Source organism: Pristiophorus japonicus, chromosome 19 (assembly GCF_044704955.1).
Source record: "Pristiophorus japonicus isolate sPriJap1 chromosome 19, sPriJap1.hap1, whole genome shotgun sequence".
NCBI lineage: Eukaryota > Metazoa > Chordata > Chondrichthyes > Pristiophoridae > Pristiophorus > Pristiophorus japonicus.
In genome coordinates, this window is record NC_091995.1 from 98,854,072 (window position 1) to 98,881,541 (window position 27,470).

Sequence of the window (27,470 nt, forward strand, 5' to 3'; positions counted from 1 at the left end):
GGGGAGGGGGGCAGAGGAAATCAGGTCGGAGCTTTCCCATTAACTCAGAATCGAACTGAAGTCTTAAAAAAAAACATTTGGCCTGGAACCTTCAACAGGAAAATTCTACATTAAAAAGCAGCTGTGGGGACGTCACTGAATCGGAAGGGAGCGGTGGGCTGTGTTGGGAGAGTATGTGCACACACAACCGCGTAGCCCAGTCAAAAGGGCAACGCCAAGAGTGCATTTCCCTGCTCGTGGATGGCACCGACCTGGTCAGTGCCCAACGGTGGAAAATCCCCCCCCCCACCAAGCTGATGCTCGAATAAAATTGGTACAAGCCCCCCCCCTGACCACCTGAGCGATAAGTGAGTCAAGGGTTATGGGGAGTGGGCGGGGAAGTGGAGCTGAGTCCATGATCAGATCAGCCATGATCTTACTGAATGGCGGAGCAGGCTCAAGGGGCCGAATGGCCGACTCCTGTTCCTATTTCTTATGTTCATCTCTCACCTCTGCTCTAAACCATTCCTGAAGTGCTACATTTTCAGAGCAGCGCTAAATTCAGGCAGCTGTCTGCAGATCGATCGGCGCCTGTCTGATGGGCCGGTGACCACGGGACACGAATACACGAGGTCAGCGGGGAGACGGAGGGAGAGCTTCTGGCCAAGCCCCTGGGCAGGGTGGGAGGGACGTTACTGACGCATGGGCCAGAGTGCGGACTGGTCAATGTTCCCAACTCTGGAATATGTCCGCTACAATCTGCAGACAATTCCCCCCCCCCCCCCCCCCTTCCCTCCCCACCCCACCCACCAAATGTGAGACAACAGAAGCGAGGGCTGGGTCGGAGGCCAGCTGCAGAAAGCATTGATGGGGACAAGCAAGTCTGTACTGACTGTGCCCGACACAGATCACTGGGGCCGGGGGGGGGGAAAGAGGGGGGAGGGGGAGCGAGAGGGAGGGAGGCAACGTGCTCCCAGTGGCCGTTAGCTGCGACAGAGCCCCACGGAGCGTTCAAAAATTAAATACTTTGTTCACTCGACCTGGCAGCATTACGATCAGGGCGACCATTTCACGGTGACGGTGGTGAAATCCCGAGAATCTAACTGGTGTTTCGACTCCCGCCTGTCTGTCGGTGGAAACCCCCCCCCCCCCGGCCCGGCCCGGCCCGGCCGGAGTCAGTAGTGTTGGCTGTGACGGTTCACTTTTTTGTGTGAAATGAATCATTCCATCGAGTGAGGTTACGAGATGAAGCAGATATTGGGGGGGGGGGGGCCCCCAGATGTGCGCTGCCCCCCCCCCCCCTGCCCCCACACTATGGCCACGGCCGGGGTCCCACCATCGAGCTGGTTAGTAAACACACGACTGCGACAAAATGTAAACATCTTTTCCAAAAAAATAAAAAGAATTCACAATCCCGACAGGAAGCACCGGTGGCAGCGGCAAAGCCAAGCTGTAAACGACCACGATTCCCGCAGTAACCGGCGAGAATTCAACGGCGTGCGATGGGCGACGGACGGAGGAGGTTACCGAGCCCCACGCGCACACGCCCCGGCAATCCAGCTTCCCCAAGCGACAGAGGGACTTCCGGTCTCTGCACAACTCCATTCAGAAACTAAGCAGCTACTCGACTGTGGCAGCATCACTAGGCCGTGGAGTTGCTCAGAGCGGGGCGCTGGGAAAGGAGGGGAGGGAGATTTGAGCTGTGGGAGGGGTGATCCACTGCCTTGCAATAACAAGCTAACCCGAGAGGCGCAGGCTGCACCGAGAGCGAACACAATAATAAACCTCCTGCACAGACTGATTAGGAACTGCCTGCAGCAAAGGCCATGGGGCTGGGGCAGGGATTGGGGGCTCTGGAGTTGGGAGATGACATGTGGTGACGCACAACAGCCTCACGAGACTCACGCATTCCCCACGGGAGGGAACTGGGGTTGGGGGGGGGGGGCGAGCGGCTGGGAACAGACAGAAGGCCCAGGAACCTGTTGGTCGGATTCTACTTTCACGATGGTGTGTTCGTTGCTAATTGTTGTCTGGCTGATTGTTGGACATGTTCACAAAACCAGAGGCAGAACAGAAGCCCCAAACCGCGCCCCCTGCCCGGGGTAATTAGCCCCGCAGGCACAACCCCACCTCCCCTCCCCAGGCAGACAGCCAGTAACCTGGTCCCCGGGATCGAGTGATTGTCAGGCAGGGTGCCATCACCACGATGAAGCGACGGTAAAAATGCAAGCTATATCCACCACTCTACATTTACCCAATCACAGCAGCTTCCTCACATTCCCGCGGAGGAGGAGGAGGCTTTTCAAACTTATTGAGCTGCTAAATTAGACATGTCGCTCGTCAGTTCAGGAGGGGTGAGAGTTATTTAACTCAAACAGAAGCGGTTCTTGTGCCTTAATGTCACTTGTCCAACAGGAAGAACTCGGGATATTTTTGTACTTGAATCGCACAGGGAGGGAAGGAAGAAAAAAAACACAAGTTATAAAACAGATTAGTTAAAGACCAGCAGACACAGGGACCCGAACTGCCATCATAATAAAAATGGGTTGGTGGAGCTCGGAGTCGGAGCAGGGGGAGGAGGGGTTGCCATGGTAACGTATGCCGAGCCCATCATACCCTGCATGCCGGCGCTCTGCGGCATACCCATCACGGGCATGGTTACCATGGGGGCGACCCCGGGCATCGCCGAGAAGGGGGCGCCGCTCACACCAACCGGTCCAAACGGTGTCTGGGCAACGGCCATCACCGAGCTGGGCATCTGTGCGGGAGAGCTGTGGAACGGGTTCGCTGTCGCTGCCGGTACACCTGTGGGCAGAGAGGCCACGTTACAAACTCAAGGGTGGTGAGGGGGGGGAAAAAAGGAAAGACATTTCCACTAAACCCCCACCCTCTCCCCTGTACTCACACCCAGTCCCGCTCACTCATCACCCCCTGTGCTCGCTGCCCCGTGTCCTAACTCGCACCGAGTCCCTCTCACCCATCACCCCCCTGTGCTCGCTGCCCCGAGTCCCTCTCACCCTTCACCCCCTGTGCTCGCTGACCTATATTGGCTCCAGGTTAAGCAATGCCTCGATTTTAAAATTCTCATCCTTGTTTACAAATCCCTCCATGGCCCTCGCCCCCTCCCTATCTCTGTAATCTCCTCCAGCCCCACAACCCCCCTCGCCCCTCCCTATCTCTAATCTCCTCCAGCCCCACCCCCCCCCCCACCCCACCCCCCCCACCCCACCCCCCCCCCCACCCCACCCCCCGAGATCTCTGTGCTCCTCTAATTCTGCCCTCCTGACCATCCCTGATTATAATCGCTCCACCATCGGTGGCCGTGCCTTCTGTTGCCTGGGCCCCAAGCTCTGGCACTCCCTCCCTAAACCTCTCCGCCTCTCTTTCCTCCTTCAAGACGCTCCTTAAAATCAAGCTTCCCGTCCTAATAACGCCATTTGTGGCTCGGTGTCAGTTAGTTTGATAACACTCCTGTAAAGCGCCTTAGTTAAAGGTGCTATGTAAATGCACCTCTCTGGTGTTGTTGAAGACGGCGGCCCAGGTTAAGGTGCAGTTCTCACTGGCACCGAGCCACCGTGCCGGGTGAGCGAGTAAGCGAGCGGTCCCGAGCAGGCGCGGTACTCACCCTGCGCCAGGAAGGGGTTGGTGTTGACGTTGGGGTGCGTTGTGCGGGTAACCAGCGTGTCCAGGTTCACCAGCGAAGCGTTGGGGCCCAGGAAGGATTCGGGGTTCCTGTGCGCGGCTGGCTGGTGCTTGGGGGTGGGCAGCTTGGGGGCGACGGAGCGGGACATGCGGGACATGTCGAAGATGTCGGGGCCGCCAGACGTGGATGAGGCACTCAGTCCGTCACCCGGCAACTCGAAGCGGCCACCTGCGGAGGGCAGAGCGAGCCGATAGCATGGTTTCTAAACAAGTCACATTCACAACGTTGAAAGCTATCGGTCATCAGACAGATTGAGGGCGAGCTCACACCAGCTCTACACCACAGGAACAGGAGGAGGCCATTCAGCCCCTCCAGCCTGTTCCGCCATTCGATGAGATCATGGCGGATCTGCGGCCTAACTCCATGTACCCGCCTTTGGCCCCTATCCCTTAATACCTTTGGTTAACAAAAAGCTATCAATCTCCGATTTAAAATTAATTGATCGTGCATCAATTGCCGTTTGCGGAAGAGTGTTCCGGACTTTTACCACCCTTTGTGTGGAGAAGCGTTTCCTCATTTCACTCCTGCTGCAGCGCCCTCTGGGGAACTGAGAGTCATCAACTCTGCCTCTAATCCAACACGCAGGGCTGTGGGGAAAGAGCCAGGGGGAGAGACTAACGGGATCGCTGGTTCAAAGAGCCGCACAGGCACGATGGGCCGAATGGCCTCCTTCGACGCTGTAACGATTCTCGGATTCTAATTTCAAACACCCCGGTGAGAGGGGAAAAAACGGCGGACAGTACAACAGACCGACAGGGACCGAGCCACACAGAATAAACCCGTGCGCAACAAAGGAAGGAACGCTCACCCGTGGCCTGGCCGTCTGCTTTCCTGGGGGACCCTCGGAGGTGGCTGAACGCGGAGAAGTCGTCGGTCACAGCTGCATCGGCGGCACTGAGCGAGTGGAAGGGGGAAGCCCCTGCGACAGGGAACAATTTAATGTAAAATACATCACCGCGGGATGGATACTGAGCCATTCCTTCACAATTATACCCCAGTACGGCAAGGGCTCAAAACCAGGGCACGCTGGTCCCATGTCCCGCATCACCGGGATCCCAATCCCAATGGTGCCATTGGAGGAAGGAGGAAAGCAGCTGCGGACACTGCTCACACACACACCAGGGGTGGGAGGGGGGGAGAAGAGGGGTTGTTACTGGACAGAGAACGCAAGTTCAAATCCCACCAGGGCCGTTTTGAGAAATTATACGGATTTTAAAGAAAAATCCGGAAATAAAATAAAATTGGGTAATAAAACTGTTATATATGCAGACTATAGATATACTCTGTGTAGTCACTGTATAGTTGCATAAGATGGAGACTTGTTTACCGGAGGTACAGTCAAGGTTCCCACTGTATACACTGTGCTGGCACCACCAGAGGGTGCTACTGGTGGAGGCCCAGGGTTCACCTGTACCCCACAGGTACCCAGGTATAAAGGGAGTCCACCATGTGGTACCCTGACTCTGGAGTTATATTAAATGGACTAAGGTCACTACAGTTCAAATACAATACTTTGCCGCATGGAGTCATTATCAGAGCATCTAAAGACATAATAAAAATAAAAGAAGCTGGGAGCATGAAGCTGTGGGATTGTTAAAGACACATCTGGTTCACTGATGTCCCTTCGGGGGAAGGATACCTTTCCCGGTCTGGGCCTATGTGTGACTCCAGACCCACAGCAACATGGTTGACTCTTAACTCAACGCCCGTAGCTCAGGATTGAATATATAACGCAATGGTTTGTAGAGCAGCACCTGTGGAGGGGAGATCACAAACTCACAGCCAGAGCTGGGGAGAGAGAAAAACCCACCTCGAACCAAGGGGCATTCACTACAGCGCCTTCTGAATTCTCACAAAGACCCCAAACGCTTCACAGAGTGAACTGATTTAAAGTGCAGCCACTTATGTCGATGATTCTCATTTTGAACACAGCACGATCCCACAACCAGCATCGAGAGGATTGACCAATCATTCTGCTGTTGGTGGCGATGGTTGGGTTTCCTCGGTGTCAACCCTTCTGAAGGCTCTTCATTAGCTGTGAAGCGATTTGGGACGTCCCGAAGTGGTGAAATGCACTGTTGAAATGCAGTTCTGCCTTTCCTTGGGGGAAGATATGGGAGCAGAGCACCAGGAGAACTCCCTGCTCTTGTACGGACAGCACCGAGTGTACAGCCAGTGGATAGTATTCACCGAAGGTTGTACTGGATTGTGAGAGAGTGCTCAAGCTGCCCTCTCTGCTGCCTGTGCCACAAGATAAGCCGCAGAAAGATACAGCCAGTCATTACACACCCTGCACACATTCCCCTGTATCAAATGTAACGTCTTCAAAATAAAATCACTAAACCTGCGCACACAGGACTTAAGAAAAATTCACATCAGGTGCAAGTTAATGTTTTTTTAAAAAAATATAATGGAGTTGCTCTAACGGGATCCCTCTGCAGCGCTCTGACTTGTCCCGTCTACGCCTCCATCACACCTTACCTGTCGGGGAGGTTGGAGCCCAGGGGTCTCGATCCAAGGCTGGTGCGACTGAGCCCCAGGGGTCTGTGCTTCTTGCCTGTTGCTCACCCGAGGGATGGTTGGAAGTTCCCCATGGGTCAGCGGAAGCGGCAGCCAGCCTGGAACCTGCTGCAAGAGAGGTTAGATCTTCAGTTTGCCAGACCCGAAGCAATTTCAGCTCAACTCTAGCAACACCCGTCGAGCAGCATTAGTTGCTGGGACAAATGACACCAAAACGGAGAATGAATCAACGGAGCTTCCAACACTCAGTCTATCCTCAGTCATCAGCTGCCGTACCCAGGGCACTTGCTGTTACTGCAAATAAACAGGGTTACAAGTGACAAACTGCTTGTGACATGGGATCCCGGGACAGCCAAGGATAACAATATATCCTCTCAAGGCCATTGCATTTATAAAGGATCGCCTCGCATTTCAAACCTCTGCGTGCAATCCACGCACAGTGAGCTGCAATGCAGTGACTGCAGTATAGGAGCCAGTTTGTGCACAGCGACCCACAAACAGCAACAAAACGCACGCCAGTGCTGCAATGCAGTGTTGAGCTGTTGCTCCAGTGCAGCACTGAGGGAGTGCTACATTGCTGGGTGAGACATTAAACCAAATCCCAGCTGCCTATTCTGCTGGTTCAAGTTGTTATTAAAGTTTCCACTGCTCAAGATAGAGGGTTTACAGTCTCGACCAGAGCACAAGAAGAAGCTTGCCGGGAACATAAAAACTGACTGCAAAAGCTTCTATAGATATGTGAAGAGAAAAAGATTAGTGAAGACAAACGTAGGTCCCTTGCAGTCAGAATCAGGTGAATTTATAATGGGGAACAAAGAAATGCGGACCAATTGAACAAATACTTTGGTTCGGTCTTCACGAAGCAAGACACAAATAACCTCCCGGAAGTACTAGGGGACTGAGGGTTGAGTGAGAAGGAGGAACTGAAGGAAATCCTTATTAATCAGGAAATTGTGTTGGTGAAATTGATGGGATTGAAGGTCAATAAATCCCCAGGGTCCGATAGTCTGCATCCCAGAATACTTAAGGAAGTGGCCCTAGAAATAGTGGATGCATTGGTGATCATTTTCCAACAGTCTATCGACTCTGAATCAGTTCCTATGGACTGGAGGGTAGCTAATGTAATACCACTTTTTAAAAAGGGAGGGAAGAGAGAAAGCGGGTAATTTTTGACCAGTTAGCCTGACGTCAGTAGTAGGGAAAATGTTGGAATCAATTATTAATGATGAAATAGCGCATTTGGAAAGCAGCGACAGGATCGGTCCAAGTCAGCATGGATTTATGAAGGGGAAATTATGTTTGATAAACCTTCTGGAATTTTTTGAGGACGTAACTAGTAGAGTGGACAAGGGAGAACCAGTGGATTTGGTGTATTTGGACTTTCAAAAGGCTTTTGACACGGTCCCACACAAGAGATTGGTGGGCAAAATCAAAGCACATAGTATTGGGGGTAATATACTGACGTGGATAGAGAACTGGTTGGCAGACAGGAAGCAGAGTCGGGATAAACGGGTCCTTTTCAGAATGTCAGGCAGTGACTAGTGGAGTGCCGCAGGGCTCAGTGCTGGGACCCCAGCTCTTTACAATATACATCAATGATTTGGATGAAGGAATTGAGTGTAATATCTCCAAGTTTGCAGATGAGACTAAACTGGATGGCGGTGTGAGCTGTGAAGGGGACGCCAAGAGGCTGCAGGGTGACTTGGACAGGTTAGGTGAGTGGGCAAGTGCATGGCAGATGCAGTATAATGTGGATAAAATCGGAGGTTATCCACTTTGGGGGCAAAAACACAAAGACAGATTATTATCTGAATGGCGGCAGATTAGGAAAAGGGGAGGTGCAACGAGACCTGGGTGTCATGGTACATCAGTCATTGAAAGTTGGCATGCAGGTACAGCAGGCGGTGAAGGCGGCAAATGGTATGTTGGCCTTCATAGCGAGGGGATTTGAGTATAGGAGCAGGGAGGTCTTACTGCAGTTGTACAGGGCCTTGGTGAGGCCTCACCTGGAATATTGTGTTCAGTTTTGGTCTCCTAGTCTGAGGAAGGACGTTCTTGTTATTGAGGGAGTGCAGCAAAGGTTTACCAGACTGATTCCCAGGATGGCGGGACTGACATATGAGGAGAGGCTGGATCAACTGGGCCTTTATACATTAGAAGGATGAGAGGGGATCTCAGAAACATACAAGATTCTGACGGGACTGAACAGGTTAGATGCGGGAGGAATGTTCCCGATGTTGGGGATGTCCAGAACCAGGGGTCACAGTCTAAGGATAAGGGGTAAGCCATTTAGGACTGAGATGAGGAGAAACTTCTTCACTCAGAGAGTTGTTAACCTGTGGAATTCCCTGCCGCAGAGAGTTGTTGAGGCCAGTTCGTTAGATATATTCAAGAGGGAGTTAGATGTGGCCCTTACAGCTAAGGGGATCAAGGGGTATGGAGAGAAAGCAGGAATGGGGTACTGAAGTTGCATGATCAGCCATGATCTTATTGAATGGTGGTGCAGGCTCGAAGGGCCGAATGGCCTGCTCCTGCACCTATTTTTTATGTTTCTATGACAGAGCGGTTATTAAACTCTGGATTATGGGGTAGCGCTGCCTCCATGGTGGAATCGAGAGAAATATATTGCAATGAAAAAATCTTCAGCAGCTTTACTAACTGTGGTATGTGCCTTCAGCACAACGTCAGATGAGATGTTAAACAGTCTGCCCTCTCAGGCCGACATTAAAAAACCCACGACACTATTTTGAAGAGCAGGAGAGTTCTCCCCGGTGTCCTGGGGCCAATATTTATTCCTCAACCAACATCACAAACAGATTATCTGGTCATTATCACATTGCTGTGTGTGGGAGCTTGCTGTGCACAAATTGGCTGCTGCGTTTCCCACATTACAACAGCGGCTACACTGCAAATAGTACTTCATTGGCTGTAAAGCACGCTGAGCCATCAAGTGGTCGTGAAAGGTGCTACAGAAATGCAAGTTATTCCTTTCATACCTCAGGACACAGCCGGGAGTGTTGAGGGGGCCGTGCAGGGTGACTGGATTGATGCTCGGTTTGCTAACAGGTAGCCGTGCTGTGGAGACGCTCGGCTCTACAGTACGTGAGCCCGAGCTTCGCAGTCACTTGGATCTGCCTGGTATCGGTCATGTTCCATCGGGACATGTTGTACCTGCAGAGCCTGGAGGAGTGCAGCTCCAACCACACTCAAGCTCGACACCATCCAGGACAAAGCAGCCGCTTGATCGACACGCTACCCACCACCTTCAACACTCACTCCCTCCACCACCGGCGCCCCCTGGCTGCAGTGTGCACCATCTACAAGATGCACTGCAGCAACTCGCCAAGGCTTCTTCGGCAGCACCTCCCAAACCCGCGACCTCTACCGCCTAGAAGGACAAGGGCAGCAGGCGCATGGGAACACCACCACCTCCACGTTCCCCTCCCAGTCACACACCATCCCGACTTGGAAATATATCGTCGTTCCTTCATCGTCGCTGGGTCACAATCCTGGAACTCCCTCCCTAACAGCACTGTGGGAACACCTTCACCACACGGACTGCAGCGGTTCAAGAAGGCGGCTCACCACCACCTTCTCAAGGGGCAATTAGGGATGGGCAATAAATGCCGGCCTTGGTAGCGACGCCCACATCACGTGATTGTTCTATGTTGAACTTGTCTGGTCAAAACATTCTACAGTTCGAATGTTTTGGACAGACAAGTTCAGGAGTAAGAATACAATAATGCAGTATTACGCCATATGGTGCTGACCAAAGTTTTCTAAAGACGCGATGAAATTCTCAACCCGCGACACCAAAACTCTCCCTCTCTCTCTCTCTCTCCTTTGGAAGCACGGTGTCACGCTGGGGTGTGACTGCCAGCCACTCTCTGGTACCCTGCACAAGTGGCAGCTCGGGCATGAGCCCAGGTAGTGAAGGGTGACAGCTAGGACATACTCACGTTGGACGACACAGGTCGCCGAACAGCAATCAGGAGCAGGAGCCGGTTCCCCTGTCCCTCGTCCAGGAGCACTCAAGACCCACTGTAACGTTCCCACTACCGCTCCCTTGGCATCAAACCCTTCCCGGCCCCCGGTTATCCGTTTAACACTGGACTGAGCCATCAGGGCACCTGGTTACAGGTCAGTCGGTTACTTGTCACATGTAAACCCCAAACTGGCGAGAGTCGAAACTACACTGATCGATCTTACCCATCTGCTTCCACGGGTCGGCAGACACTGGGCGTGACACCGCCGCCCAGGGGTCTGGCTTGGCACTGGATACCGAGGAGAAGGGGGTTCCCCAGGGATCAGGTTTCTGGGTCAGGGGAGATGGAGTGGCGTCTGTCAGATCCAGCAAAGCCGTCTGAAAAAAAAAAATACATCACAAGAGAATGCATATTGTCCTATGAGGAGAGACTGAGTAGGTTAGTTCTATATTCTAGAGTTTAGCAGAATGAGAGGTGATCTCGTTGAAATATACAAAATTCTCACAGGGCTTGACAGGGTAGATGCAGGGAGGATGTTTCCCCCGGGGCTGGGGTGTCTAGAACCAGGGGTCACAGTCTCAGGATAAGGGGTCGGCCATTTAGGACTGAGATGAGGAGAAACTTCTTCACTCAGAGGGTGGTGAAACTTTGGAATTCTCTGCCCCAGAGGGCTGTGGAGGCTCAGTCTTTGAGTATATTCAAGGCTGAGATCGATAGATTTGTGGATATTAAGGGAATCGAGGGATATGGGGATCGGGCGGGAAAGTGGAGTTGAGGTCGAAGATCAGCCATGATCTCACTGAATGGTGGAGCAGGCTCGAGGGGCCGAATGGCCGACTCCTGCTCCTAATTTTTATATTTTACATATAATTACATTTGAAAGACTTTTCCTGCCCCACTCCCCTTTTGAAGGGGAAAGCTACCAGTCTGAGTAAATGCTGTACTGAGCACAAGCCAGCTTCAAAGCACTCCCGGCACTAATTATTTGAACCTCACTGAGAATCAGACACTGCAGCTCCCATCTGGGATGGAGAACCAGAATATGTGATTATGGTTTCTCCAGAGACAGGTTATGGACTGAGCATTTCTGCTGTCAATCTTTACTAAACTAGGACTACAGTAAAGTTAACGATGAATGACCAGGCTGTAAGAAATAAGGAATTATTCAGAGAGCTGAGTTACAAGGTCATAATGCAAAAACGGGCCTTGATAAGAGGTCTAAGCAAGGAACCTTGAGATTTTTTTAAACTGTCCAAGAGAAGGTGTGATCTCATGGGAAGGAGAGGGTTTTTCACCCAAGAGTTGAGACAAAGAACGCGACATATCATAGGTTAAATGGCCCTGTCCATTATTTTATGCCAGCCGCACCGGCGGAGGGGCAGTGCCGAGGGAGCGCCGCACCGGCGGAGGGGCAGTGCCGAGGGAGATGGTAAAGATCCCGTGGCATCATTCAAAGGGTAATGAATACTTTTAGTGCCCTGACTAACATCAAAAACAGATTTAACTGGTCACATAACCTCATTTCTGTTTGTGGAATGTCACTGCCCGAGAATAGATGCCGAGTAACAATCCAAAGTAAACTGCAGCATTACCAGCTCTGGGACCTCGCAATGAAGTGATTATTGAAGTCATTATTCCAACGTGTTCTCAGCCGCCCACTAGTCAAAGGAAACATTGGAATAGTTGTAACAAATTAAAGTACAGGTGCTCCGCAGCCGTACCTCGGTTTTATGGGGACCCGCGCTCCGCATTTGCAACTTCTGCCGACTCTCTTCCAACGCCAGCTGTAGGCGCAAGTCGTCTCCACGGCGACGCCGCTCGTCCTGCACAAACCAATCCAAAGGCCACAATCAGATTCACCAATCAGAGGGTACCGAGTCACGCAGACGAAGAGACCCAGATTTGTTCCATGGTGCGCGAGGAGTCAGTCCCTCTCACTCAAAGCAGCGGTTTCGAGGGTTACAACCAGTGTGGCTGATCCTGGGCTGGGGATGGGAAGAGGTAAATAAATTGCTCAGGGTTCCCTCCGTGGCTCAGTGGGCAGCACTCTCGCCTCGGAGTCAGAAGGTTGTGGGTTCAGGTCCCACTCCAGGAACTTGAGCACAGAAATCTAGAGTACTGAGGGAGTGCTGCACTGTTGGAGATGCCGTCTTTCAGATGAGACGTTAAACCGAGGCCCCGTTTGCCCTCTCAGGTGGATAAGAAAGATTCCATGGCACTATTTCGAAAAAGAGCAGGGGAGTTCTCCCTGGTGACCTGGGGCCAATATTTATTCCTCAATCAACATAATAAAAACAGATTATCTGGTCATTATCACATTGCTGTGTGTGGGAGCTTGCTGTGCGCAAATTGGCTGCCACGTTTCCCACAATACGACAGTGACTACACTCCAAAAGTACTTCATTGGCTGTAAAGTGCTTTAAGACGTCCGGTGGTCATGAAAGGTGCTATATAAATGCAAGTCTTTCTTTCTAATGGCTACGTAGAGACTCCTGCTGGAAAGTGAGAGCGCGTGTTGGGCCAGGAAAGGATCAGAACCCACTGGATTGCCAGCCTGCCGACCAATGCAGGCTAGACTTGCACATGGAGAATAGGACTGTGCAGGAGAGTGACTAACCTACTGTAGAACACAGTCGTTACATTCCTGGGTTTTGGTTTCCGAGCGCTTATATACAAAATAAAACCCTAAATAGAAAAGTTCAATAAACCTAAAAATATGAGAGCGAGTGAGCTTTTTAAAACCACTGGGTAGAGAACAATGAGTCAGAATATTAAGGATACTATTGTTTTCCAAGGGCTCTCGTTTATACTACGGCATAAACAAACTTCTAGATGAAAAAAGGAGGCAAGATGCACTTGTTGCCAATCCACTGAAGTAGAAAGGAGGGACAGTGACTATATTTCAGATGTTATTTTTTTTTTAAATAGCTAGGTTTAAAATGGAGGTAGGCCCTTTTTTTATAAACTAAGGTTCAAAAATGAATGCCAGGAGACAGTCAGTCTATGGGGAAAGGCTTGTTTCGCTATACTGGAGCGACAATTTGAAATGCGAGTGTTTTTGGGTGCACGGGTGGAACGCATCTTCCAGTTGGTGTTCACTTAAATTTTTTCCTTGTACACGGTCCCTTTAAATTGCCGCGTGGCTCAGTCAGATTTTGCACATGCGGGTTTCTACAATGCAAATGGGCATCGCTGCCCGTGTTTGCCGAACAAAGAAGATTTGCACGCTAGTTCTGGATGAGGTGAAAACAGGAAGTGTTGGAACTCTCAGTGGGCCAGGTAGCACCTGGTTCTGACGAAGGGTCATCGACCTGAAACATTAACTCTGTTTCTCTCTCCACAGACGCTGCCCTGACCCGCTGAGATTCAGATTCCAGCATCCGCAGTATTTTGCTTTTGTATTAGCTCTGGATGAGGAATACCTTTGGGCCCACCCAAATTTCTTCCAAAAGACCACCCCACAAGCATCATCCAACAGTTTCTCAAATACCTCCATGATTTTTCCTCCAACTTCTTACTCTGTGTGATGAAAGAATTCATTGAGATTAGAGCTAAATTTATCTTAAGGGTCACACTCCAAACATTAACTTGTGTAATTCCAGCATTTGCACCGGTGCTTTTATTATAAATTTGACTTGTATTAAGTTTGAGCGCGGGAACATTACTAGAACTTAAATTGTAAGAATAGAACAAGGGGATATGGCGTGAAAATCAGATGATTAGGCTAATTGAAAAGCCCACTTGTGCTGCATCGTGCCCACCCGAGATAAAAAACTTTTTGATTTCTCCAGTCATTCCTCATAACTTCTTTAAAAAAAAAAAGCCAAATTTGAGCCCGCACTCATAATTCCTTGTTCATCTCACCACAAGTACGTGCTGACAGGACCCAGGAGGAATTGCGGTCACATAACGCTTCCAAGAATTTGCTGGAAAAAGCTTCAAAGGATTTCAGACTCTCTCTCGGCATGTTTTGTTTTTATAAACAGACAAATCTGTATGTTATGTAAGGATATTTATAGTTCCGAATTAGTATCTTGCTGTGTCTTTTTGTCTCTGTATAACATTTCACCTATGCATAAATCTGACCTAGTAATTTTAGCCTGTCTGTCAGTGTGTTATTTTCCAGCTCTGGAGGGAGAAAACGGTGAGGATCCCACGTGTTCATAAGTTAGCGACTCACTACGGTTCAGGGTTAAATGTTAAATCTGGGCACGCGAAAGCTTTTGTGGCACAGAATAAAGACACAGGTCTTGTTTCAGAAAGAGTCTCTGCTTATGGAAAGTACTATTTAGTCCCGAACACAAATAAAAGGCATTGTGATAAAATCCGGACTGCAACAAAGACATTGTGACATCGAAAAGGTAGCATCTTCTCAAGGCCATCCTCAAGACAACACACCGAGACTGTTCATTGCTTAATTGAGATTCTTGCTCCTTGATGACAGTTTGGTTACTGGGGGAGGGCAGGGAGAAGAGAGAAAGAGACACGTAATTTATTCTAACATTATTTCCAATGTGGGAGGGAAGGGAAGACAGCTGGTTCAGTTTAAAGCAGAACCATGTTATGTGGAATAATGATAGTTCTCTGAAAATGGAGCAATGGGATCTATGTCTGCCGGCTGTGGGCATTCCAAGCAAAGTGAGAAGTGGTACAGTTCTTGCAGGCTCCACAGGATGGGCTGGCATACGCAAAGGAAAAATCTCTCTCTGCGGCAGCAAGAGCGGCTTCTGAGGCCAAGGCAAGTTGTTGTCTGCAGAAGGCTTTTCTCTGCACCCAACCGGTGAGTGTGTGATGCCGATACTGGGCCCCAACAGGAAAATCTGCCACTTCCCAGTGTCAGCTCTCCTCAGCTCAGAAGGCTGAGGGGTGACTGGATAGAGGTCTTTAAAAATGATGAAAGGTTTTGATAGAGTGGATACAGAGAGTGTGTTTCCACTTGTGGGGAAGAGCATAACTAGAGGCCATCGATATAAGACAGTCACCCAGAAATCAAATCGGGAATTCAGGAGAAACTTCTTTACGCAGAGAGCGGTGAGAATGTGGAACTCACTGCCACAGGGAGGGGTTGAGGCGAATAGTATCGATGTATTTAAGGGGAGGCTGGACAAGCATATGGGGGAGAAGGGAATAGAGGGTTATGCTGATAGATTTAGATGAGGAAAGACGGGAGGAGGCTCGAGTGGAGCATAAACGCTGGCAGGGACTGGTTGGGCCGAATGGCCTGTTTCTGGGCCGTATTTCTTACATTGAAACAGTGACTACACTCCAAAAGTATTTCATTGGCTGTGAAGTGCTTTGAGACGTCCGGTGGTTGTGAAAAGTGCTATACAAATCCAAGTCTTTCTTTCTATATCCTATGTAATCTTATGTAAACTTGATCAGTGCAATCATTCACAACAAAAGGTTTCATCAAACAATTTAGCCCGGGCTGAACGTAGCCCGTATCACGTCACACTTTTACATGTAGCTTGTGCAGAATGCACAACAGGAGCCGGAACCTTTCCACTGCAGAGTAAAGCCTCAACAAGCTAATGACAAGAAACGACACAGAGCAGACCCCCCTCAGACATTGGCCATCTTAAGCTGCATGATGCAGTTTTATACCTTACAATGCATTATTCTGTTCTTGAGGTGCAGGCGTGTTTAAGATGACCTTTCTCCTTAAAGGCCATAAACTATTATACTGAAACTTGAATGAGCGCAGACCTGTGGTTAATGGCTGCATGGTGCAGGAACCCCGCAGATTAGAATATGCTGGTTGGTTTTAGGTTGCAGCTGTGCAGCGTTAAAAAAGATTGGTGTGCACCAAGAGCAAAGTGCGACAGCTCCACACAGAGAGACTTGGTATTTGAGCATCGCCCCCGGTTTTACAGGTCAGTACAGAACGGTCCTACCTGTGAACCCAGGGCCATCCCCGCGTTCCTCGGCTGGCTACCAGCTGTGGTGGCACATTTGAAAATCTACATGGGCAAGGAAGGAAACACCAAGAATGTCACTGAACCTTATACACCGTAACAAACCCGTACAGCCTCTGCTACTGGAGCGATCCCAGGAAAGATCCCGATTGCCCAGCGTAGGTAATGCGTACATCAGAAATAGGAGCGGGAGTCGCCATTCGGCCCCTCGAGCCTTCTCCGTCATTCAATAAGATCATGGCCGATCTGATCTTGGCCTCAACTCCACTTCCCTGCCCGCTCCCCATAACCCTCGACTCCCCTATCATTCAAAAATCTGTCCATCTCCACCTGAAATGTATTCAATGACCCAAGCCTCCACAGCTCTCTGGGGCAGAGAATTCCACAGATTTATCACCCTCAGATGAAATTCTTCCTCATTTCCGTTTTAAATGGGCGGCCCCTTATTCTGTACGCATTGGGACACATAATAAAAACCGAGCGGTCCCACAGGAGATTAATCAAAAATAATTTTTCCGATCAGAAATGTTTTTTCATCCCAAACACTTCACAAGTGATCAGAATCACCCAGCTCCCATAAATAATTTATCAGAGTGCATTATAATACATCAATAAATGGCTTTAGCACTTCATTCACTGTGATCGACATCTGGGAATATTTAATCAGGGTAGGAAAAAGTTCATTTATGATAAAGAAGCTTCCAGGATGCCCCCCCCCCTCCACCCCTTGTGTCACGAATCCACTCTAGACCACCCTCCCTCCCACCCCTCAGTCTACTCGCTACCTCGCACAATATCAATGAATTGGGAGCAGTGCAGGAAACAAACCTGAACCCGGACTGCCAGCTACCTGGGATCCCCCAAGTTTGTGTTTTCCCAGCCCTAGCACCACCTGGGTACCTGTTCAGCCTCTTCGCGACTCATGGCCAGTGCCAGCTGTAACTGCAGTTCCTCTTCGCCGCTGGTCTGGGGCCGCGTCTGCTCCAGCTCCGAGGAGATCTTCGGGGAGGTTGCTGAGGACACAAAACAACGGGTGTCACTGCAAGGCCAGTCCCGTCTCTCCGCACACACGGGGACACACCCACCCCGACACCGAGACATTTCTCTCCCCCCCCCCCCCCCCCACACCGAGACATTCCTCCCCCTCCCCCCGCCCCGACACCGAGACATTTCTCTCTCCCCCCCCCCCCACACCCCGAGACATTCCTCCCCCTCCCCCCCCCACACCCCGAGACATTCCTCCCCCTCCCCCCCCCACACCGAGACATTCCTCCCCCTCCCCCCCCCACACCGAGACATTTCTCTCCCCACCCCCCCCCCCACACCGAGACATTTCTCTCCCCCCCCCCCCACCCCGAGACATTCCTCCCCCTCCCCCCCCCCCACACCATTCCTCCCCCTCCCCCCCCCCCCCACACCATTCCTCCCCCTCCCCCCCCCCCCACACCATTCCTCCCCCCCCCACACCATTCCTCCCCCCCCCACACCATTCCTCCCCCCCCCCCCCCCCACACCATTCCTCCCCCTCCCACACCGAGACATTTCTCCCCCCCCCCCCCCCCCACACCATTCCTCCCCCTCCCACACCGAGACATTTCTCCCCCCCCCCCCCCCCCCCCCCCGACACCGGGACACACACACACCCACACACTGACACCGAGACACGCACACACAGGTTAGAGAACTGGTTGGCAGACAGGAAGCAAAGAGTAGGAATAAACGGGTCCTTTTCAGAATGGCAGGCAGTGACTAGTGGGGTGCCGCAGGGCTCAGTGCTGGGACCCCAGCTATTTACAATATACATTAATGATTTGGATGAAGGAATTGAATGTAATATCAAGTTTGCAGATGACACTAAGCTGGGTGGCGGTGTGAGCTGTGAGGAGGATGCTAAGAGGCTGCAGGGTGACTTGGACAGGTTGGGCGAGTGGACAAATGCATGGCAGATGCAGTATAATGTGGATAAATGTGAGGTTATCCACTTTGGTGGCAAAAACAGGAAGGCAGAATATTATCTGAATGGTGACAGATTAGGAAAAGGGGAGGTGCAACGAGACCTGGGTGTCATGGTACATCAGTCATTGAAAGTTGGCATGCAGGTACAGCAGGCGGTGAAGAAGGCAAATGGTATGTTGGCCTTCATAGTGAGAGGATTTGAGTATAGGAGCAGGGAGGTCTTACCGCAGTTGTACAGGGCCTTGGTGAGGCCTCACCTGGAATATTGTGTTCAGTTTTGGTCTCCTAGTCTGAGGAAGGACATTCTTGCTATTGAGGGAGTGCAGCGAAGGTTCACCAGACTGATTCCTGGGATGGCAGGACTGAGACAGACTGGATCGACTACCCTTATATTTACTGGAATTTAGAAGGATGAGGGGGGAATCTCATAGAAACATAAAATTCTGACAGGACTGGACAGGTTAGATGCAGGAAGAATGTTCCCGATGTTGGGGAAGTCCAAAACCAGGGGTCACAGTCTAAGGATAAGGGGTGAGCCATTTAGGACCGAGATGAGGAGAAACTTCTTCACTCAGAGAATTGTGAACCTAATTCTCTACCACAGAAAGTTATTGAGGCCAGTTCGTTGGATATATTCAAAAGGGAGTTAGATGTGGCCCTTACGGCTAAAGGGATCAGGGGCTATGGAGGGAAAGCAGGAATGGGATACTGAAGTTGCATGATCAGCCATGATCATATTGAATAGTGGTGCAGGCTCATTTCTCTGTTTCACACCGACACCGAGACACACACAAGCCACGAGAACACTTACAGCCGTGATAGGAAGCGGGCGACCCACCCACTTTGCCACACTCGTCAGACTGGCTGGTAGACAGGTTTGGGTGGCTGGAGCCACGGCCGAACATAATCTGGTTGTTGCTGCCCACCGCGGTGGTCACACTCGACATCCGCTCTTTTGTCTTCAGCGCGTGACTGCGCTCAACCCGAAGCCGTTCGTCGTCCTTCAGGAGCGCGATGAGCTGCTTTGATTTCTCCCGCACATTGATGCCTGGGTCCGAGAGAATCCATTGCAAACGGTTACGGCTGCAACGCTCACATCCGTGCAGTTTAACCAAACAAAGTCAGCGACCCGCAACAGAAACCCACCAGCCCATCAATGCAACGCCACGCAAGTCATCACTTCCTGCAACTTGCACGGCCTCAGGAGTCTGTTCAAAGACAGTTTATTAAAGTTGCGGTAAAGGTCTCTGTCAGCTGGAGCACAGCACAGGAAGCACGTACAGCTACAAGCATCTGAGCGGGACCCGAAGTTCGATCTCACCTCACCACATTCTTGTCACTTGGGCACGCAGGCCTCAAAATGAAAAGGTTACATATTCAAGCATCGCCTCACTTCAGCCAACAATCAAGGCTGAAAGTTCTGCAGTGTCAGAGGGGTCGCCCTTTGGAGGCAACATTAAACCGAGCTAGCCTGCTTGGGTGTAATAGATCATGTGGTGTGATTGGAAGAGCAGGGTGTTCTCCCAGTGAACAGGCCAACATCCAAAACCGAGAGAGATTGAATGGTCACTCATCACAATGCCGTGCAAATTTAAGGGGGGCGGGGGGGGGGGCAAGGATTTGCAATCAAAGATATTAGAGGAGTTTAAGATGCAGTTAGATGCCTGGCATGACGAAATACTAGAGTTGGGCTGAATGGACAGAGAATCTCCTGCAATGGCTTCTCTTCCCGCTCCATTACCTCTGATGTCCCCCAAGGATCTATCCTTGGCCCCCTCCTATTTCTCATCTACACGTTGCCCTTGGTGACATCATCCGAAAACATGGAGTCAGTTTCCACATGTACGCTGACGACACCCAGCTCTACCTCACCCCCCACTTCCCTCAACCCCTCCCAGTACTGGATGAGCAGAAATTTTCTTCAACTAAATAGTGGTAAGATGGAGGCCATTATTTTCAGTCCCCGTCACACACTCCATCCCTCTCCTTAGCACCTCTCTGATGCTAAACCAAACTCTTCGCAACCTTGGTGTCATAGTTAACTCTAGAATGAACTTGCAACCCACATATCTGCAGCATAACCAAGACCGCCTATTTCCACCTCCTTATCACCCGTCTCCGCCCTTGCCTCAGCTCATCCGCTGTTGAAGCCCTCATCCAAGCCTTTGTTACCTCTAGACTTAACTATTCCAACGCACTCCTGGCTGGCCTCCCACATTCTACGTAAACTAGAGGTGATCCAAAACTCAGCTGCCCTATGTCCTAACTCTCACCGAGTCCCGCTCACCCATCACCCCCTGTGCTCGCTGCCCTATGTCCTAACTCTCACCGAGTCCCGCTCACCCATCACCCCCTGTGCTCGCTGCCCCCTGTCCTAACTCGCACCGAGTCCCGCTCACCCATCACCCCCTGTGCTCGCTGACCTACATTAGCTCCCGGTTAAGCAACATCTCGATTTCAAAATTCCCATCCTTGTTTACAAATCCCTCCATGACTTCGCCCCCTCCCTATCTCTGTAATCTCCTCCAGCTCCACACACCCTCCCCTCACGATGTCTGCGCTCCTCTAATTCTGCCCTCCTGAGCATCCCTGATTATAATCGCTCCACCATCGGTGGCCGTGCCTTCTGTTGCCTGGGCCCCAAGCTCTGGAACTCCCTCCCTAAACCTCTCCGCCTCCCTACCTCTCTCTCCTCCTTCAAGACGCTCCATAAAACCGACCCCTTTGGCCACCTGACCTAACTTCCCCTTATGTGGCTTGGTGTCAAATTTTGTCTGATAATGCCCCTGTGAACTACTTTACTACTTTAAAGGTGCTGTATAAATACAAGTCATTGTTGTTGCTTTATGTTCTAATGTTAAGAGATTTATCCAAAGTTGTTCCCCTGATGCCAACAGCAGAGGTGAAGGAGGATCCATGAAGTGAACAACAGCTGCACAATCCAGACTGGAATAAATCTGAAATGGGTAAAGGCACTGATTCTGGTCAGTACGGCTCCGTGTGACATCAAAGTCCCAGTGCCAATCGGATTGGCGCTGAGGTAGCTAATCTGAAGCGGTTGGATAAGCTAATTGGCCTCAGCAGCATGGAATAATGTTAGGGAGAGTGGGGAAAATGGAAGCGAGGATTCCCTTGCAGGAAAGTGTTCAGTTCAGCTAAAGCCAGAATCGGGCTAGCAACTCGCCAAGGCTTCTTCGGCAACACTTCCCAAACTCGCGACTCTACCACCGAGAAAGACAAGGGCAGCAGGTGCATGGGAACACCACCACCTCCAAGTCACATACCACCCTGACTTGGGAATATATCTGCATTTCGTTCAGCTTAGTGACCAACAATTGCAAGCTGTCGAAATACTAAAATGGATCGCAAAGTCTCGACTGCATGGTGTGAGAAATCTATCACTTAGTGAGAAGTGCTTTTAATGTGTCAAATAACTGACTCGCTATCAGGTCTGTAACACAGATTATAAAGGCAGAGTTCAATCCAGGACGGTGTCATACACTAGTTTTCGCCCGTCTGAAATCCTGAAGGACAGAATGGCTCTGAAAGTCACTCCTACTGTTTCTGATCCACTTCTGTCACCCCACCATGGGTGCCTGTGTCTTCAGCTATCGAGGCTCCAAGCTGTGCAATCCCCTCTCTCCCCCTCCCTTTCAGATGCTCCTTAAAACCCTACCTCTTTAACCGAGCCGTTATGGTACCTGTCCTAATATCCCCGTCTTTGGCTCGGTGTCAATTTCTGGTTAATGACACCCCTGTGAAGCACCGTGGAATGTTTTGCTACACTAAAAATGCAAATGTTGATTAATTGCCTTTCCTCTTTTAGACTCTTTCCTTCCCCGCTACCCTCCACCCATTTGGCATTCGTTGGCAGTGCCACAGGTTGGCTGCTGTGGGACATGGTGAGTGCCCATTACACTACGGACGTGCTCCCAGGCTTCTGCCCGGAGCTGTTCAATAGTCTCTCGTTTGGAGGCATATCAGACTCACCTGCAGGCCCCACCCCCCACCCCACCCACCCCACCATGTCTCTGCAAAAGGACCGGTGTACATAAGGGAGCAATTACAAACAGGAGCAAACCCTCTCCGATAGCCCAGAGGGTTAAAGGCAGTACCCAGGTCACACAAAGCATTCAGACAGGGGCACACGGTATAGTACGGTGGGGGGGGGGGGGGCGCACTGCAATCGGCTGTAGACGGGGAAAGGAGCAGTTGGGGTGTAACTCCGATCATTATTCAGTGACAATTAACTCGGAAGTGAAACATCCCTGGCAACAAGGACTGATCGGGATCTGCAGGCTTGCCTTCCACAGCTAAACGCCCCATCGACACTCCGTCTAGACGCAGTGTGATGGTGGAAGCAGTTAGCAGTGATGCAAATGAGACAGATTTCCTCAGAAAACAACATTTTGGGACACAGTCTATGAGTAATGTGAGACGTGACATGTGGGGAGTGTCGCGAGCTCGGGAGGAACAGAGGACTTTGGGCCTCTGGTCCCGAAAGCTCTCCCTCACTGGGGGGTTCTCACCTCACGTCTGGGTCTGTTTATATACTCATTGATGGAGTTCGATCGCTGTGGTTGGTCAACAGCTCCACTATCGTTGGATTGTGAAAAAAATAAAGACTTGCATTTCCATAGTGCCTTTCACAACCTCAGGACCTCCCAAAGTGCATTACAGCCAGTGAAGTACTTTTTGGAGTGTAGTCACTGTTGCAGGAAACGCGGCCGCCAAATTGAGTACAGCAAGCTCCCACAGACAGCAATGTGATAAATGAGATCTTCTGTTTTAGTGATGTTGGTCGAGGGATAAATATTGGCCCCAGGACACCGGGGAGAACTCCCCTGCTCTTCCTCAAAATAGTGGCCATGGAAATTTTACATTCACCTGAGGGGGCAGATGAGGCCTCAGTTTAACGTCTCATCTGAAAGACGGCACCTCCGATAGTGCAGCACTCTCTCAGCACTGCACTGGGAGCATCAGCCTGGATTTTGTGCTCAACTCTCTGGAGTGGGACTTGAACCCACGACCTTTTCACTCACAAGGCGAGGGTGCTACCCACTGAGCCACAGCTGACACACTAGGATGGAAAACGGCGAACTAGATGGAGCGTGGTCTTTTTTAACCTCGTAATTCCTACTCTCAATCCTCGAGTGATTCAGAAACAGGTATTGCTGTGTCAATTAAAATTCCTTTTCCTTCTCTTCCACCCCCTAACAAACTCATTTATTTTTCCACATTTTCATTTAATGGCAGCCGGTCATTACCCCACCATTCACACCCTACCCAGACTAATCCTTTTCTAACTCCGGCCATTACCATTTCAATTCGGCCCATCATCTATTTTGTCTCTCTAATCTCTCCTGTCTTCCACCCCCATCACAGACCTTCCCCTTTGTTCTTTCTTCCCCTCCCCCTTTCAGTGCTTCTTTGGAATCTGTTCTTTCCGAACATTCGCCAGTTCTGACGAAGGGTGGTCGACCCGAAACGTGAACTCTGCTTTTCCATCCCATCATCATCATAGGCGGTCCCTCGAAACAAGGATAACTTGCTTCCACGCCAAATAAAGGACGAGTTCACAGGTGTTTCAATGAAGGACCCGAACTACATGCTGAAGGGTGGAAGATGCCTGTGGGTGGATTTTTTTTAAACGTGGGGTGGCCGTTGCACACCAGCCACCACACGGGCTTGACAGAGCTAGGTCTTGGTCCAGTGGCAAGGACGACTGAAGACCAGCTCTGTTGCAAAGTTATCTTCCACCCACAGATGCTGCCTGACCCGCTGAGATTTCCAGCATTTCCTGTTTTTATTTCAGATTGCAGCATCCGTGGTTGTATTAATGTTTGGATTTATTTTTTTGTAAAGCACCAAGAGTTCCACACAGTGCAGCGGGAGCAGCAGCTCAGTATGAACGGGTCCCTCCACACGGCTGTGGTCACTGGTTTGACCGCCAACCCCGACACCTCACGGGCCACAATGATCAGGCTTCGCTCCAGTCACCAAAAGGTGGACTGTGCCCGGCTTAGTTAAAGGTCGTGCAGGATCTTTTAATAGCAGGCAGGCAAAGCAGTTTCAGGAACACAGTCCTCTTACACACATCTTTGCCAAGTTATTTTTAAAAAGGAGGTCTGAAGCTTTCAGCGGTGTAAACTCGACATTTTAAGATGGAGAGCTTCAGAACTTGGGTCACGATTTCTGAATTGTGTCAACTTTTATCGATCAAAAAAATCTGAAACATCTTCAGGCACCTGCTCACCTTCACACAGTGTGTTGTGGAGGTTATCACAACCAAGTTGGTGACTTCCTTATCCAGTCACACACACGTTCCAACCAGGGGTCACGAGATAACCTTTAGCCACACAATTCTGGTTATTCCTGCTCCAGCACACAAATAGTGAGGCCAATGGAAGTACAAACTGGGGGTCCCACCTGGGTCTGTGGGTCACACCTTGCCTCTGAGTCAGAAGGTCGTGGGTTCAAGTCCCACTCCAGAGCACATAAATCTAGGCTGACACTCCCAGTGCAGTACTGAGGGAGCGCTGCACTGTCGGGGAGGCAGTACTGAGGGAGCGCCGCACTGTCGGAGGGGCAGTACTGAGGGAGCGCCGCACTGTCGGGGGGGCAGTACTGAGGGAGCGCCGCACTGTCGGGGGGGCAGTACTGAGGGAGCGCCACAATGACGGAGGTGCCGTCTTTCGGATGAGACGTTAAACTGAGGCCCCGTCTGCTCTCTCAAGTGGATGTAAAAGATCCCACGGTCACTATTTCGAAGAGCAGGGGAGTTATCCCCGGTGTCCTGGGGCCAATATTCATCTCTCAACCAACATCACAAAAAAATCTCGTTATGGTCACATTGCTGTTTGTGGGACCGTGCTGCACGCAAAATGAGCTGCAGCATTTCCTACATTACAACATTAACTACAGTTCAAAAAGTCCTTCATTGCCTGTAAAGCGCTTTGGGACATCCGGTGGTTGTGAAAGTCACTTTAGAAATGCAAGACTTTCTTTCTCTGGCCTGCGTGGTATTTCTCCCCCATATTTAAGCATTTTTTTTAAAAAAACACATTACAAATAGGAGATATTTCATTACCCTGGTCTCTTCCGTCTCGATCGATATACTGAAAGTCCTTCAGCGTCTGGATGGCGAATACGTTTTCCTTGCACTGTTGTGCCACGCGCTCAGAGCCTGTCTTGATCAAGTAGTCCATCAACATCAGAGCCTTGTAGACGTGCCGCCAGTTCTTGCCATGGTCGTTGAGCCGCTTCCAGATCATGCTCATGATCTCTGAGAAAGCCACCACGTTGTACGTCAGGTCGGAGATCTCCGCCATCAGCGAGCTCGAAGGGCCCCACGGATCGTTCGAAGTGGCCTCCCGCACTTTGATCTCCGCCTCGGAATAATTGTTCACAATGTTTTTCATCTGTCTCCGAAGAGACGAGGACGTCATGGTGACTGTTTTAGCTTTTGTTTCCCCCGGCCCCCCCCCCCCACCCACCCACCCGCCCCTCGCAGGCTCCCTTTCAGCAGCGAAGTATTAAGACCATTCGCGAGTTCGGAGCAGGAACGCGCTCCTCCGGTCAGCCCCAATGAAGCTACATGTTGTCCCGCTGGTGCTTATTTGGCAACTTTGCTCTGCCGATAATTCCACCGCTGCGACATATCGACAACCTGGAATGAGAAAGTGGAAGTTTGGTCAATGTTCCCGTGATCTTTCCTCTTATTTTCCCGATGCTCCATTAGTACTACACGTCCTTCTTCCTCTCTCTATCCTCACTGTATTGATGGAGACTCTTCACACTGTCTCCAACTCCAAAATAGACTCAGAAATTTACAGCACGGAAGGAGGCCATTCGGCACATCGTGTCCACGCCGGCCGACAAAGAGCTACCCAGCCTAATCCCACTTTCCAGCTCTCGGTCCGTAGCCCTGTGGGTTACGGCACTTCAAGTGCACATCCAAGTACTTTTTAAATGTGGTGAGGGTTTCTGCCTCTACCACCCTTTCAGGTAGCGAGTTCCAGACCCCCAACACCCTCTGGGTGAAGAAATTTCCCCTCAAACCCTCCCCTCAATTACTTTAAATCTATGCCCCCTGGTTATTGACCCCTCTGCTAAAGGAAATAAATCCTTCCTATCCAGGCCCCTCATAATTTTATACACGTCAATAAGGTCTCCCCTCAGTCTCCTCCGTTCCAGGACCTTAAAACTGTGCAACCGCAAGCCTTTGGTCTTCCCTTCTTCCCAAAACCTACATACATTTAAAACCAACCTTAGCGGTCGGTAGCCAATATGTTGATTGATTCTACTTTTAAAGCTCAGTCGTATCCTGCGCAATGAGCCTTAACCTTTAACCTAGGTTTCTCAGTTAGAAAAATGTGAGGAAAGTCTGAATGTACTCTGAAACGAGGGACGTCCTGCAGCCCTGCTTCAAGGGCTTGGTGCACATGGCTGAAGCACTTTCTCCGGCGCGGTGTTCATGGGCCACCCTCGCAGGTGACACAGCAGGCAGGGTATAAAATGAACTTAGAAAACATTTCATTGTCTTCCTTGAGACTAGTGCAACTCAAAATATATCTCCATTTTATTTGTATCCTGTAATACTTTAAAGTTGGTGTGGGGGTGAACGTTTCATTGAAAACTCAGAAGTACCTGTTACTCCTGTAGGTGGCGCTGTGATGGGGCTTTTCAATGTTATAAGGCGTCATGCTGTGTGACACAAGAACACAAGAAACAGGAGGACTAGGCCATATGGCCCCTCGAGCCTGCTCCGCCATTCACCAAGATCATGGCTGATCTGATCATGGACTCAGCTCCACATCCCTGCCCGCTCCCCATAACCCATTAGTTAAGAAACTGTCTATTTCTGTGTTATTCAATGTCCCAGCTTCCACAGCTCTCTGAGGCAGCAAATTCCACAGATTTACAACCCTCTCAGAAGAAATTTCTCCTCATCTCAGTTTTAAATGGGCGGCCCCTTATTCTAAGATCATGCTCTCTAGTTCCAGTCTCCCCCATCAATGGAAACATCCTCTCTGCATCCACCTTGTAAGGCAACCTCATAATCTATACATTTTGATAAGATCACCTCTCATTCTTCTGAATTCCAATGAGTAGAGGCCCAACCTACTCAACCTTTCCTCATAAGTCAACCCCCTCATCCCCGGAATCAGGCCGAGTGAACCTTCTCTGAACTGCCTCCAAAGCAAGTATATCCTTTCAAAAATATGGAAATCAAAACTGCACGCAATACTCCAGGTGTGGGCTCACCAATACCTTATATAGCTGTAGCAAGACTTCCCTGCTTTTATACTCCATCCCCTTTGCAATAAATGCCAAGATACCATTGGCCTTCTTGATCACTTGCTGTACCTGCATACTATCCTTTTGTGTTTCATGCACAAGTACCCCCAG

The 27,470-nt window shown here is 50.4% G+C and overlaps 1 protein-coding gene across 4 annotated transcripts; it reads right to left on the reverse strand.

Annotated features, from left to right (window-relative positions):
• Positions 1-758: 758 nt before the first annotated feature.
• LOC139230092 (epsin-2-like) lies at positions 759-25,529 on the reverse strand. 4 transcript variants are annotated; one of them, XM_070861906.1, is made up of 10 exons: positions 25,150-25,529; positions 18,871-19,107; positions 17,004-17,116; positions 16,083-16,148; positions 11,910-12,011; positions 10,412-10,565; positions 6,164-6,307; positions 4,491-4,601; positions 3,605-3,850; positions 759-2,784 (listed from the first exon to the last, which is right to left on the reverse strand). In XM_070861906.1, exons 1-10 carry the CDS (start codon positions 25,505-25,507, stop codon positions 2,510-2,512), a joined length of 1,806 nt encoding a protein of 601 aa, XP_070718007.1. In that variant the 5' UTR covers positions 25,508-25,529; the 3' UTR covers positions 759-2,509. The 4 variants fall into 4 exon arrangements, with proteins under 4 accessions (XP_070718007.1, XP_070718008.1, XP_070718006.1 ...); XM_070861907.1 differs by having other exon boundaries at positions 759-2,417; positions 6,164-6,310; XM_070861905.1 differs by having other exon boundaries at positions 6,164-6,310.
• Positions 25,530-27,470: the final 1,941 nt, after the last annotated feature.

Coding starts and splice junctions, on each gene's coding strand:
- LOC139230092 (XM_070861905.1), bottom strand. CDS start 25,507: ATGACGTCCTCGTCTCTTCGGAGACAGATGAAAAACATTGTGAACAAT. Junction 17,117..18,870: donor GCCCGCTTCCTATCACGGCT/GTAAGTGTTCTC, acceptor TTGTGTCCTCAG/CAACCTCCCCGAAGATCTCC. Junction 3,851..4,490: donor AGCAGACGGCCAGGCCACGG/GTGAGCGTTCCT, acceptor TGCCCTCCGCAG/GTGGCCGCTTCGAGTTGCCG.